General features: G+C 50.9%; 1 protein-coding gene across 1 annotated transcript in view; it reads right to left on the reverse strand.

Moving 5' to 3' along the window:
• CRTAC1 (cartilage acidic protein 1) overlaps nucleotides 1-14,127 on the reverse strand; it is a 164,667-nt gene that overhangs the window by 48,230 nt on the left and 102,310 nt on the right. The window contains exon 5 of the mRNA XM_063102816.1: nucleotides 9,802-9,958. Coding sequence (XP_062958886.1) covers nucleotides 9,802-9,958 — 157 coding nt within the window. The remainder of the gene's footprint in view (nucleotides 1-9,801; nucleotides 9,959-14,127) is intronic.

Below are 14,127 nucleotides of genomic sequence, written 5' to 3' on the forward strand. Positions count from 1 at the left end.
ACAATTATGTCCATCGATAGTGAACTGGTTGAATGGATTATAGTACATCTGCACGATGTACTAAAAGGCCTGTGTAGATCCATATGTATTGACACGGAGGGGTGCCCATGATATAAGCAATTCACCACATAATAGTATCATGTGGTCTTACTTTTATTTTAAAAAAGATAGGGAAGGGCCGAGCCCGTGGCGCACTTGGTAGAGTGCTGCGCTGGGAGCGTGGCGACGCTCCCGCCGCGGGTTCGGATCCTATATAGGACTGACCGGTGCACTCACTGGCTGAGTGCCGGTCACGAAGAAACGACAAAAAAAAAAAAAAAAAAAAAAAAAAAAAAAAAAAAAAAAAAAGATAGGGAAATACATGATATTTCTGTGTGCAAGCTTCCTCAAGTTTGGAGAAAAGTGGGAAGGCCACACCCCAGGCTGGTAACACTGGCTACCTTGACAGGGTAGGATTTGGGGAGGGAAGGAGAGACAATAGTTGGCCTTTTCTTTGAATATCTTTGTGTTGTTTGCCTTGTTGCAACAAGAATTGCTTCCATAGTTTGAAAGGAAAAAATCTAATAAAGTATACATTTTTTCAAAAAAGAGTAAAAAAAGAAATCAAGCCAGCTCTGTATCAGGCTTTGAAGTCTCTAAGATCAAATATAAACTATCCATGTCAAGAAGTTCAACTTCATACATCTTGCACAAACCACCCCCAATCAGCGGGTTTCAAATAAAGGCTCCCTGCTTGCCAGGCCCCACCTTCTGCTCCCAGGAAAAGAAACCTGCACCAAGAAAGCCTTCCCTCAGTCACATCCCAAATGTTGGAAATACTGTACAGGATACAGGCCGACCAGGACCAGGAGATGGATTCTAGTCCCAGCTTGGCTTCTTACAAGCTGTGTATTCTTGGGAAATTTACATTACCCTTTGAGACTCAGTTTACTCATCTGTAAAATGGGGATATTCTGACCTAACTTTTCTACTTCAGGTTTTTTTTTTTTTTTTTTGCGGCTGGCTGGTATGTGGGTCCAAACCCATGACCTTGGTGTTATAAGGCTGTGCTGCAACCAACTGAACTAACCAGCCAGCCCTACTTCAGGGTTTTTGAGAGGATTAAATGAGGTGAGCTATATTACCTGTAAGAATGTGTATTATCAAAAATGTGAAAGATTACAAGTGTTGGGAAGGGTGTGGAGAAAAGGGAAAGCTTGCACACTGTTCGTGGGAAGGTATATTAGCACAGACATTATGGAAAACAGTATGGAGGTTCCTCAAAAAGTTAAAAATGGAACTACCATATGATCCAGCAATCCTAATACTGAGTATATCCAAAGGAAATGAAATCTGTATGTTGAAGAGGTATCTGCACTCCTGTGTTTATTGCAGCACTATTCACAATAGCCAAGATATGGAATCAACATATGTCCATTGACAAATGAATGGATAAAGGAAATATGGTATATTACACAATGGAATATGATTTAGTCTTAAAAAAGAAGAAAATTCTGTCATTTGCAACAACATGGATGAACCTGGAGAATGTTACATTAAATGAAATAAGGCACAGAAAGGCAAATACTGTATGATCTCACTTACATGTTGAATCTAAAACAGTTGAACTCATAGAAGCAGAGAGTAAAATGGTGGTTACCAAGGACTGGGGTAGGGGTGAGGTTAGGGAGATGTTAATCAAAGGATACAAAACTTCAGCTAAACAGGAGAAATAAGAGATCTCTTGTATAACGTCGTGACTATAGTTAATAACAATGTACTGTATACTTGAACTTGCTAAGAGAGTAGATTTTAAGTGTTCTCACCACAAATAAATGTGTGAGGTAATGCATAAGTTAATGAGCTCAATTTAACCATTTCACAATGTGTACATATTCCAAAACATCATGCTGTCCACCATAAATATATACAATTTTAATATTTCAATTAGAACAATGAGGTGAGCTATATGAAAGGGCTTTGTAGCCCCTACAACCTTGCTGCCCAGAGTCAGGCCTGTGGACCAGCGGCAGGAGCAGTACCTTGGAGCTTGCTAGAAATGCAGAATCTCAGGCCCCTACGGAATCAGAACGTGTGTCTAACAACACCCCTGGGTAGTTTGTGTGAGCATTAAAGTTTGAAAAGTACTGCTCTAAAGGGCTGTTTGGTACAATACGAATAGTTAGCAGAGCATCCTGGAAGAACCTGGTTTTTTAAAAAATAAATGAGAGCTCAGGCAGACCTGTGTGACGATGGGCCAAGTCCCCCCACCCGCCTGCCCACCTCTGGATGGGCAGAAGTTTCCCCAAAGGGCTGTGTTAATTTGAGACAGGGGCTCTCTTGGTCCTAGGCTACTCCCGTCCTCTGAGAGATGACTCTGGAGGAATTCCTGGGGCCTTTCTCACCTGTGCAAATGGAGCCTGGCTAGCAGAGCTGGCGTTTGGGGCCGGTGGGCCAGGGTGGGGCGAATGACATTGCTGCTCTGATCACTCTCAGGCTGGACTCCTTGCCAACACATTCTCGGCCCTGTGCCTTCCCAGACTCCTCCCAGATAATCTGATTAGCTCTCAAGGAAAGACAAAGTCTCATGGAAAAGGAAACACTAAATCCACATCATCCCTGGGGAGTTTCCTCCAAGACCTGGCATTTGCTTTTCACGATGATGGTCACAGAGTGGGGGGGGGAGGTGGCTTTCAGAGGCCTTCCCCAAAGCCAGCAGGGAAGGGAACTTGGGCACCACCTCTTCCCATTAAAAGAGGAGCCACTAAGTGGCTGCTGGCAGCTGTCCCTGCCCTGGTCCTGCCAGACTCCAGCCCAGGAGCAGGCTTCCGTGAGAAGCCCTCAGCCTTGCCCAGGCCCCCGGAAATTCCAGTCGGGACTCAGGGACTTGCAGCCATCCAGCTTCATCCTTCTTCTCCCACTTCGGCCTCCTCCAATTTCCTTTCTGCCTCTGGCTCCCAAGCTGCAACACATTCCTTTCATTTTCTACAAAGCAGGTTATTTCCCTTTTGGACAAATTTCTAAATCTTTCTAATTAACTAATTGGGTTGGGTTGAAGCCTTGCACCATTTGTAACCTGTAATTACTAGAAAATTTCCATGGTAACCACACTACTAATTAGTGACAATTTATTGCCATGGCAACCAGACCCTAACAGAGATGTTACCCACAACTCCTTCCTGGCAAGTTGGATGCACAGTTGGGGAGCAGGTGAGTCCACAGTCAGGGAGTCGGCCTCTTGGGACCAGCCCCAGCAGCATTAGGATGGGGGGCTGAACCCGGGTCTGAGGCAGGAGCAGCCAGGTGTCTGCACCCCTCGCTGATGCCACATGGGAAGCTCTCTTCCCAGGTCAACATGTAAGTCCCTTTCAAACCAATGAAATCCACCCATTCTAAGTGTAGCCTGCTGCTCCTACTTCTTGCCCGGTCAGTGACAAAGGCCCCTTATTCAGCCGTTGTCTTCTACCAGGACCTTTCCCTTCATCCTCCTCCTCCTTTGTCACACCCACCCTCTCCTCCAGCTCCTGAGGTTCAGCACGCACCACATGAGGCTACCTTGGGGTAGTCAGGAACATCTCTATTTAGCCCTGGAGAATGATGTCCCTAACAGAGTTAACTGCACTTAACTCTGGAGGAGAGGCCAGCACATCCTCTCGAGGACAAACAGTTCCTCACTTGAGGCTGGAGAGGCAGCACCGGTGGAAAGACTAGAGGATTGGGGATCAGAAAGTCCAAGTCTGAGCTGTGTGACCTTGGGCACACCACTGAACCTTTCTGAGCTTCTGTTTTCTCACCTGTAACATAAGACTGATAATAATGACAGCTTCTTCTCAGGGCTGTCATAAATATAAGTGAGCTGGTTTTTGGAAGGGACCTTGGAAAATGTCAGGTGCCACATAGTCATTAGTTGGGACTATTTACCACCTGCTGGGTGAACAATATCCCTTTATTTGTCCCAGCACTTTCAAAGCTTTAGGGGCCTCCTTTTTCTGTTGGGGTGTAAATGCTTCTCCCTGAAGGCTTCTGCTCATTCTGCCCACTAGGCTAGGGGTGGGGGAGGGTTCAGAGAAAAATGTCCCTCCATGGCTCCCACTTCCTCCTGCCACATTCCAGCACTTCCTCTGATGATCTGCTCATTGGACTGAAGACCCATGGGCAGCCTGGTTGTCCTCAAGAACTGTACCCCCAGATCCCTGAACCCCAGCACTTAGGTGATGCAGACTCAAGTACAATTTGGGTGCAGGTGACCCATCTTTCAGACCGCATCTGGGCCAGCCCTCAGGGACTGGGGTGGGGGGGTGAGGAAGGGAATGGTTGGTGGGGCGGGGAGGGGGGGGCACATGCTGCTGAACTACTCCAACCTGTGGGCCCGAGGACCCAGGGACAAAGCAGCACAAGGAGCCATGGTGCTGAGAAGAAGCCTCTCGGTTCCTGCCTGGCCCTGCCCTCTGCAGCTGCAGGACCTTGGGAAGTGTGCTCTCCAGGCCTCAGTCACCTTCCCTATAAAGCGGGTGGGAGAACGAGATCTCCAAGGCTCCTTCCAGCTTTACTTTTTACTGAATGCATCCTCCAGGGTGAACCTCAGGATAAGCATGTTGGGAGCTGATTCCTGCACATACTCCACTCTCTCTGCACCTGGGCAGACTCTCAGGCCAGGCCCGCCAGCCAAGGACCTTGGACCCGAGGATTAATCTGCTGAGACCTTGATAGAAATCGACTTTTGGTGGATGTCAAGGTCTGCAGGCTGCCAAAACATCCAAGATATTGTGAAAGAGTAGGGCAAAGATGCTGGAAAACGTGTGTGTGTGTGTGTGTGTGTGTGTGTGTGTGTGTCTGTTGGTGTCTGTGTGTAGGAGAAGTGGGTGGAAGGGTAAAGAGCAGGATGATAACAGGGTCTCTCCTCCTAAATTTTCCCCCAAAATCCAAACCAGAACGATACTGTGCTGGTGCTCATGTTGCCGCTCCTGAGCCCATGGCAGGGCTCCCACGGTGGGTTGGCGTGCAGAGGCCCTGCCTTCCCCACTCCTTCCTGCCTGTCTCTGCAGGATGGAAGGAGGGAGTTGGGCAGGAGGTCCGGCTCCATCATGTGTTCCCTGGGTGGGAGATTTCCAAAGCTCGGCCACCCAGTGGGTGCAGGAGGGAAGCTCCTCCTCTTCGTGTCCCGCCCCCAGCAGTGAGGAGCCAAGAAGGTGCTTGAAGCAGGAGGGGTAGAGGGTGCAGGAGGGCTCGTCTGCACACCAGCCGTTCAGCCTGTGCTAGGCTCCTGCACATCCATCCCATGTCAGTCTCAACAGCTCGAGATATGTTTCACCACCACCATCGTCTTCAGATAAATGATTGTCTGTATTTGTTATGTACGACATGATGTTTTGAAATACGTGTACATTGTGAAATGGCGAAATCGAACTAATCAACATATGCGTTACTTCACACATCACTTTTTTTTTTGTGGCGAGAACACTTAAAATCTGTTCTCTTAGCAATTTTTAAGAATATGATACATTGTTATTGACTATGGTCACCAGGATGTACAATAGATCTCTTAAATTTATTCCTCCCGTCTAACTGAAACTTTGTATCCTTTGACCAACATCTCCCCAAACCCCTCCACCCATCACCACCCTTTTCTAAGTGAGGAAACTGAGGCTCAAGGAGGAGCAATCACAGCTAACCGGCAGTGGAGTCACAGTTCAAACCCATGAGATGTATCGGCAGCTGCTTCCCAAATTTCTGCTAAGTTCTCTCTCAGCAGAGGAGGCAATGGTACCAGCAAGCCTGGGGGTGTCACCCAGAGGGGCCAGCCACAGGCTAGACATTTAAAAAAAAATCTCTTACGTTAGCTGAGAAAAATGCACACAAAGATTACATTTCTATTCCACAACATATCTGTGGTTGTTTTAAAAGAAAAATAATGTCCCTTCCAGACAGTCATAGAATGCATCTGACACCCCAGGAAAATGGGCCCCCATGTATCCTGGGCTCGGGGTCCCCTGGCAGGCCTGTACTGTGCTCTCTGGGGGTCCCTGGTCATGGCCGAGGAGGCTGTCTGTCACTACGGCTCTGCCTGGTCCTGGCTGTCAGCCTGGTTGCACTCTCGCTGAAAGGCCAGCACCCACCAGGGAATCTGGGAGGCTCTGCAGCCCCCACTCTGCAGCCCCCAGTTGTGCCGCTGGTGGGGATCCGCCAGAAGGCCTCAGCTGGGCTTAGGTATCTCCGTCTCCTCCAGTAATGACTTCCTATAAATCAGGTCTGCCCTCCGCTTTGTTCCACACTGCTCCCAGCCAACAGCAAAACTCCTCACCCGACATCATAAATCCACCTTCCTTTTTTTTCCAAATTTCTTTTAAGGCTTCTTTAATCACCACCTTGCAGCCCTGACAGATGCTCCCTCAAAGGGTGAGGCCAAAATGCAGAGTCCCTGGGGAGGGGTGGAAGGTGGGGGAGGCAGGGTCAGGCAGGCAGGAGGGAAGAGAGATGGATTCCAGTGGGGATGGGGATGAAGATAGCCAGCCCATGCCCAGGGCGGGAGGTCAGGCTGGGGACACACGGAGAGTGCCTCCAGGGCAAGGGCTTGGCCTGCTCCCCTTGTGCAATCGCCGTGCCTAGCTTGGCGCTCCCTCTGCCCATGATATGCCCAGCAGAGAGCCCTGGCATCACTCTGTCAGAGCCCAGATCAGGAGGGTGTTGATGTTTGCTACCCTCGGTGGGCACTATCTGTGAGCCAGGCCATTTGTCAGGCAGGTTCCATGTTCCCCCCTTCCATTCTCACAACACACCCATTTTGAAGGTGAGAAAACTGAGGCTGGGGAGAGGTTAATAATTTGCCCACTGCTGCCTGGCCTGGAGGGCATGGTGCAGGCAGGTCAGCTCCTGGCAGCCTGGCTCCAGACCCTGTCCCCTTAGCCACTCGACTAGACTGCTAGTTCAAGATGCTCAGAGAAGCTGAGGGAGGACATGCCCAGGGTCACTGAGCCCAAGAGGCAGTGCAGGACTCCCAGCCCCCACCGTCCCCCCTCTCTGGTCCCATGCCAGGCCCTCTGCAATGGGGAAAACCCAGGCTTCAGGATTCCCATGAAGGGGAGCTCCCGCCCTGTCCTGGCTCCAAGAGGCCTTGGGCAGCTGGGGAAGTTGGGGCTTGGGATCTTAGGGAACCAGGGGATGGGGGAGTCGTCTTCCTACTGCCTCATGGCACCAGCTTGCTCTGTTGCCCTCCAGGGGCCCTCGAGTCCCCTGAGAGCGGGCATAGTGGCCGCTAGATGGCACTGTGACTCAGCAGAGCAGAGGCAGCCACCAGAATCAATGGTGTCTGGAGACAAGGCTTCCCCTCCCCCTCCTGCAGAGCTAGTAGGCTGGTGCCAGGCAGCGCCATTGCCTGGCAGCCTCCCATGTGACTTGGCCTCTCCTGCTGCTCTGAGCATCCCGGCCGGGCAGCTGCTTCAGCCACAGCAACCTGGGACTGCAGTTCAAGCCCCGAGTGCCAGGGGCTGCATCCCAGTGGGGGCAGGGCCTACCCCTCCACCAGCCCCTCCCCTCCTGCAGGCTGGAGCCGGCTTCTCAAGTTGGAGGTCATCAGAAAGGTCAGCTGGCTGTGGCAGTTTAGGCATCTGGAGATGGGGATGGCAGTGCTAGTCCTCTACACACCTCTTGTGTGACCTTGGGTGAGTCCCTTCTCTCTGGACCTCAGTTTGTTCTTGTGTAGAATGAGAGATTCTCCTAGGCTGCATAGCTGTCCCGCAGATGGGTGCTGCGTGGCTTGGCTCCGGGGACCTCAGCTCCCTGACTGCACAGCTGGCCGTGGCGAGCTTCCCTCCCAGCCTGCTCAGGGCCCTGCTCATCCCTGCCTGCTTCCCTCCCCGCTTCCCAGGCCCCCCTGCACCAGCCTGGCACTGAGCACTGGCCCCGTGCCCAGAGCCTCAGCCATCAGGCTGGGCTCAGGATGGCGGCCCTTACATTTGGGGTCCATCCTTGGGGCTCAGGGGAGCACTCTGGACTAGTTTTCCAGCCAGATGTCCATGTGTCATTAGCTGAGTGCCAAGCGGGGCTGCAGGGTAGCGTTGGGGAGCTTGGTGGGCAGGGAAAGGGTGGGCTGGGGAAGGCAGACAGGATTGTAACATGGTGGGCCAAATAGGTTCTTGTCAGCCAAATGGCTTTTGGAAGTCTGCAGAGCTGCTCTAACGTGTCCTCTGGGCATGCCAGCTGCCCCAGCCTCCCCCATGCCTCCACAGAAGCCACCATTTCTTCCCGGAGCTGCCCCATCCTTCCAGTACAGCCAGGCACAGTTGGCTGGGGCTCCCATCCCCACCATGCACCTCAGCTGTCTCCTCTTGGTCCCTCCTTCCCCCTCTTCAGTTCCCTGCCAGCCCAGCCTGCGTGAACAATGCCCCCTTCCTGCTCAAACCTCTGCGTTCTTTTATTTTGTGCATAGCCTGCCCTGCCAGTCCTTGCCCCCCCCCACTCATCATTTTCAAGTGCTTCATCCCCGGCCCACCCCCTTCTGCAAGATCAAGGCACTTAATTGCCTAGCCAGCCTGGTGCACAGAACTGGGAACTATTCAGAAAAATTGACTGTACAAATCTAGGCTGAAGCGCCTGAATGTTTATTCCTTTTCCCGGGAAACATGGTTTATTACCGACACTCAGCCCTTCCGTGGTACATTCACACACAGAGCTCTTAGGCACTTTGATGGGGCTGAGCTGTGCAAACTATTTTATTGTCTAGTCATTTGTTCCCACAAACTTTGTCAGACAGGTCAACATTAATCTCCCCCTTTCCCTGAGGTGGAAAGTTGGCTAGAGAAAGGCATCATAAGCTCGGGGGAGGCAGTGACAACCCTTTTTGGGGTAGGACTTTGGGATTATGCCACCACCCAGGTGTCTGGAGGCAGGGGGATGCCCCAAATGACCCCTCAAGTATCCTTCCAGCCCCAGGATTCAGATTCAGGCAGGCCACCACTCTGGAAGTCTCTGTTGTGCATGTTGGGAGGGAGATATTGGCAAGGCCAACCAACAAGAGGATTTCTGCATCCAGCGTGCAGGTTGGGTGTGAGTGAGGCTGAAGTTCGCGTGAGAGGTTGTTGTGTGCTCGGCTCTGGCTCCCTGATTTTTGGCACCCAGCACTGGAACCAGATAGCTCTGCCATCAGCAGTCTATTGGCAGATTATCAGAGTTTAGTCAGCAGCCGTGCTGGAATTAGAAAAACAGCCTTCCCTAGAAAGATCTCCCTGTCAGAGACTCTGACAATAGGTCCCCCATCCAGAAAGCTGAAGGGGGGGAGCATGTCTTCAAAAAAAAGTGCTGGAGAGGTTTTGGAACAAGAACACAATTCTTTGAGCTCAGTTATCCGAGTCAGGACCCAGCTGAAGCTTAGGGATTTAGCAGTCAATTCCTGGCCGCTTATGTGTAAGTAAATAATTTCATCTGCTGTTTGGCAATAAAGAATGCTTTAAATCTTGGCTTTTGTGATTTGTCAGTTTTCTCCTACAGAACGTGTTCGCCCATCACTGGGGTTGCAGCAGGGAATGGGGCAGGAGGTCCCGGTGAGAGGATGTTGTGGGGCTCTCACCCCATGTTCCAGCAAGCCCCTCTGCCCAGTGTCCCCCACTGGGCACCCCAAAAACCCACACCTGCCAGGTATGTCCCCAACCCTCGGAGAGGCAGTGCTAGAGGAGCCTTTTGTGGTGGCAGATGGAACGAAGCCTTCATCCTCCCCTCCCCAGGGACACAGGTCCACCTCCTTCCTGTGGTCGTTGATGAGTTGGACTCAGCCTTGTGGGGCCCTAGATCCCAGCCCCAGGCCCCAGCCTCCTGTGTCACTCTGCCTACCTGTATATTTGCTGACCCCAGCTTCAGCAGCCACATCTCTGAGTGCCAGAATGCCCTGGGAGAGGTCGCTGGCCTCGGGGTCCATTTCAATGAGGGCATCAGGGCCCACATTGCCATAGGCATAATTGGCGATGTAGATGGAGTAGCGTCCAGAGCCCTGAAGGAAGGGAAAGAGGTGGGTAAGCAGGCCCATCTTGGCTCATCCCAGTCTTTCCCCAGAGATCCTCCAGCACCCGCCTGCCCTCCGGACCATAGCTCTTTCATGGGGTTGGGTTCTTCTCCCCAGGTCTGTCATGAACGGCCCTGCAGGCTGTGCACAGCACAACTCCAGAGGGGCAGTTCACAAAGACTACCATGTGAATGATGCCCCCCACCCCTGCCCAGTCATACGACAAAGCAGTGCTGCTTCTCTTTCTATCCTGTTCCACAGGAACACATCCCTCCCTTTCCCCGACAACCACCTTTTTATAGACAATTTTCTAATGTGCCTCCCTCCAGCTGAGCTCTCTCCAGCTGCCAGCCAGGGTAGCTGCTCAATAAATATTTGCTGATTGATTGATCTACCAATTCCCATTATTCTCAGTCTCTCTCTCTCCCGTTCAAACTCACTCCAGCCAAGATGACAAGCAAATTCCTGCGCCGTCTCCCTCTCCCCTTCCCACTATGCCTCTTCATTCCTCTATTTTGGTAGCACAAGAAGCAAAGATTTGCAGGGGTCCTCCTTTCCTCTTCCACTCCCTTCTTCTCTCCGTATTATCAGAAAGAAATATTACATTGCTTCTGTCTCGAATATTTCTTTTTCCTTTGCATCCAGGAGAAGCCCAGGGCAACAGTTCCTCTTTGCTGTAGTCATTTTCTTCTCTAGTCCAAAACATGGCTGATGAAAAATTCTTTTCTGCCTGTTATTATAATGATGTTATTTCTTCAATGGTTGCCTCCTTCTTCCAAGAGATCCACACAATTTCTAGACAGGTTTTCCAGCTTTCCACTTATCCTTTCATCTCTTCCCTCCAATTAATCAGACAGTAAATATTTCTTGACGTGCAAGGTGCTCTCCTATAAGTGTACTCGGGACAAAATCCCTGTCCTTAGGTTGTTTACAGTCTAGTTTGAAAGGCAAACTGTAAACACAAATGGACACAGGAGGAACAGCTGAGCTCAAGGCAATGAGGCTGTGCTCTGTCGCCCCCTCTTCTTGTCCCTCTTTGCTTGCTTCTATTTCTTATCCAGTGGCACATGAGCAGAACCCTCATCCCAACTAACTGGTCACTGACTACACCTTCTTAGGGACCGTTTTCTTCAGGGAAGCTGACTAAGAGCCACTTGTGTCTATTTAACTGGTGGGTGAGGCCAAGGAAGGGGCTTAGGGTCTCCTGGGGCACACAGATGCATTGGCAATCATGTGGGATATGGCAGAGGGTGTGGACAGGATTTCCTGGGTGTGCAGGAAGAGCTCCTGACCCAGAGGAAGGGCACCTAACTAGTTCAGAAAAGGTTTTCTAAGAGAAGTGTCAGCCAGGTGAAATGGCGGGTGGGGGGGAGAGCCTACCAGACAGAAGAGAAAGTGAATGATGTTATCTGAGTCTCTACCTGGCTACCTGGGAATCTATGCTTTACAAATCTCATTACTCAAAGTGGTCCCCAGACCAGCAGCATTGGTGACATCTGGAAGCATGTCAGAAATATAGACTCTCGGCCCCACCCTAGACCTGCTGAATCAGAATCTGCATTTTAACAAGACCCCCACGTGATTCTGATGTGGAACTAAGGTTTGACATGCACTGCTTTACAGCACGGCTTCTTGATTAGGGGAGAACTTTGAGGGATTCTCACCCATCCCAGGAGCTTGGTAAATGTGTGTGGAATGATTGGATGAAGAGGGAATGAAGGGAGCCAAAGAAGAAAGTGTGCCATCACAAACCGTTCCTGACCCTACCAGCTGTTAGCAATGTCGTCAACAAATGGCAATTAGGCCCAAGTGCACTGAAATGCACTCTGCTAGAAATTAGGATGTTTATAAAATTCAGTTACACCTAGTTCCTTACTTCAATTTATTGGGATGATAAAACTGATAAGCATAGATGTGTTACAGTTGTAGGAGATTAGAAATTCACATGTGAACTTGACCACAATAATTTGGGAGGGTAAGATGATTCCAGGGGAAGGAAGACGTTTCTGCAGCTTTTGGTCCCGGCAGTGGTTCTCATGCTTCAGCCTACATCAGAATCACCAGGAGGGCTTGATGAACCACAGTTGCTGGGCTCACAGAGTTTCTGATTCAAGAGGTCTGGGGTGGGTGCTGAGAATTTGCATTTCTAACAAGTTCCCAGGTGATGTAGAATTTGCATTTCTAACAAGTTGCCAGGGGTCGGTCTGGGAACTGCGCTTTGAGAACCACTGGTCTTGGGCTATTAGCCTGAGTCCTAGTCCACGCTCTGCCCTCAACTGGCTGTGTGTCCTTGGGCAAATCCCTCACTGCCTCCAGGTTGCCTCACCTCTCGTGTTAAGGGGCATCATATCCTCCCTGCTTCCTGGCAGTGTTGTGGGGAAGATGAAATGAGACAACTTATGTGAAAGGTCTTTGAAAAGATAAAAATGCTATATAAACATGAGGCATAATCATTATCGATCAGGGAACGTTTCTTGTAAGAGATCGGCTTTGAGCTGGCTCTAGAAAGGTGGGTGAGTGATGAGGCGGCTGAAGATAAAGGACAGGCGGGTGTTCCAGGTTTGGGGCAGAGAATGAATGAGGGGTGGACGGGGAGGGGAGCACATGGCGAGGGCTGAGACTTTTACCTGGTGCAATGGCTCTCAAACCAGAGCAGGCAGCAGAATCACCTGCAGCGCTGGTTGAACCCCAGATCGCTGGGCCTCACCCCCAGAGTTTCTGATTCAGTAGGTCTGGAGGGTAGAGTGGGTGGGTGCTGAGAAGTTTCATTTCTAACAGTGCTGATGCTGCTGGTCTGGGACCCACACTTTGAGAACCACTGACCAGGTAGATAGATGAAAAGGTCCCAGGTTAGGGACTGTGGGGCAAAGGAGGGCTGCCAAGGGCCAACGCTGTAATAGAACCTGTGGTTAGAAACTTATATTTGATGTCATTTCACTGAGGCAGGGTAGCCGAAGGGTGAAAAGGTATCTGCTTCATTTTCAGGCAGTCAGGACTCAATTCCTGGCTTTGCCTGCCACTTACTGTGTGACAAGTTCAAGTTGCTTAATTGCTCAAAGCTGTAGTTTCCATATCTGTAAAATGGGATAATGACAGCATCTACCTCACAGGCTTATTATATGGATTCAGTAAGAGGACACACACAAACCACTTAGCATAGGGCTTGGCAGGTTGTTAGCTTAATAAGCTAGAGCTGTTATCACCATTGTTGCACTTCTGTCTTCCTACACCACGCTGCGTCCTCTCTCTCCACGCCTCCCATCACAGATCTCAGGCCCCAGGGATGGCCAGTGTGGGGGCTGGGCTCAGAAAGCAACCCCTCTCCTGGTGGCAGATTGACTGTAGAGGTTCTCTCTAGTTCCCTGAGGCTTGGGAGTCTGAAGTCAGGGGCTAAGTGCCAGGACATCCTTTTTGGTTTTTGGTTTTCTTTTGCATTTCACATGGTGCCTTTGTCCTGTGGTTAAGTGTGTGGGTGTGCAGATGACCTTGTTAGGACAAAGACTGCATCTCTCTGATTACCCTTCATGCACCTCCCTCCAGTTCTTGGTGAAGTTTCCCACTTTAGCTGAGCGTGGGAAGCCTTGGTCTCAACGAACAAGTGACACAGGAAGCCAGAAGGAGATGGGAAGAGGATCCCAGCCATGACCAGGCCTGGTACTCCCCCAGATCCTCCCCACTCTCTGGGACTGTTCATAGAGCTGCCTCCCTGTTCCCTCCTGCTAGGCAGGAGTCCAGGTGGCACAGATTCAGGTCAGGGCTAAATGTGGCTTCACAGCCCAGCTTGACTTCTCTTCCCAGCACCAGCTTGCTAAGAAATAAATATTTATACCTGGCACCTGCCTTCTCCCAAGGCCTGGAAGCCCCTGCTGTGAAGATTCACGCTGAATCCCCAATCCCCACGGTGCCATCTCAATCCCAAAGCGAGACGATCCCTTTGCCCCTGTGCCCAGAATGGGGGCCAGAGATGCTCCCGTGGAAGCTGGGCAGCATCTGGGTCCCTGATTTAGTGATGACTGTTTATAAAGCCAAGGAGGTGGGTGGCAGGGGAGCAGGTGACAGGAGGGATAAATCACCTTCCTCCGAAGCAAGCCTCCAGCCCTGGCTGGGCCTGCTGGGACCCAAGCCCAGGCGGGCGGCCACCCCCCTATGTAGGGCAG

This window comes from Cynocephalus volans, chromosome 7 (assembly GCF_027409185.1).
Source record: "Cynocephalus volans isolate mCynVol1 chromosome 7, mCynVol1.pri, whole genome shotgun sequence".
Taxonomy (NCBI): Eukaryota; Metazoa; Chordata; class Mammalia; order Dermoptera; family Cynocephalidae; genus Cynocephalus; species Cynocephalus volans.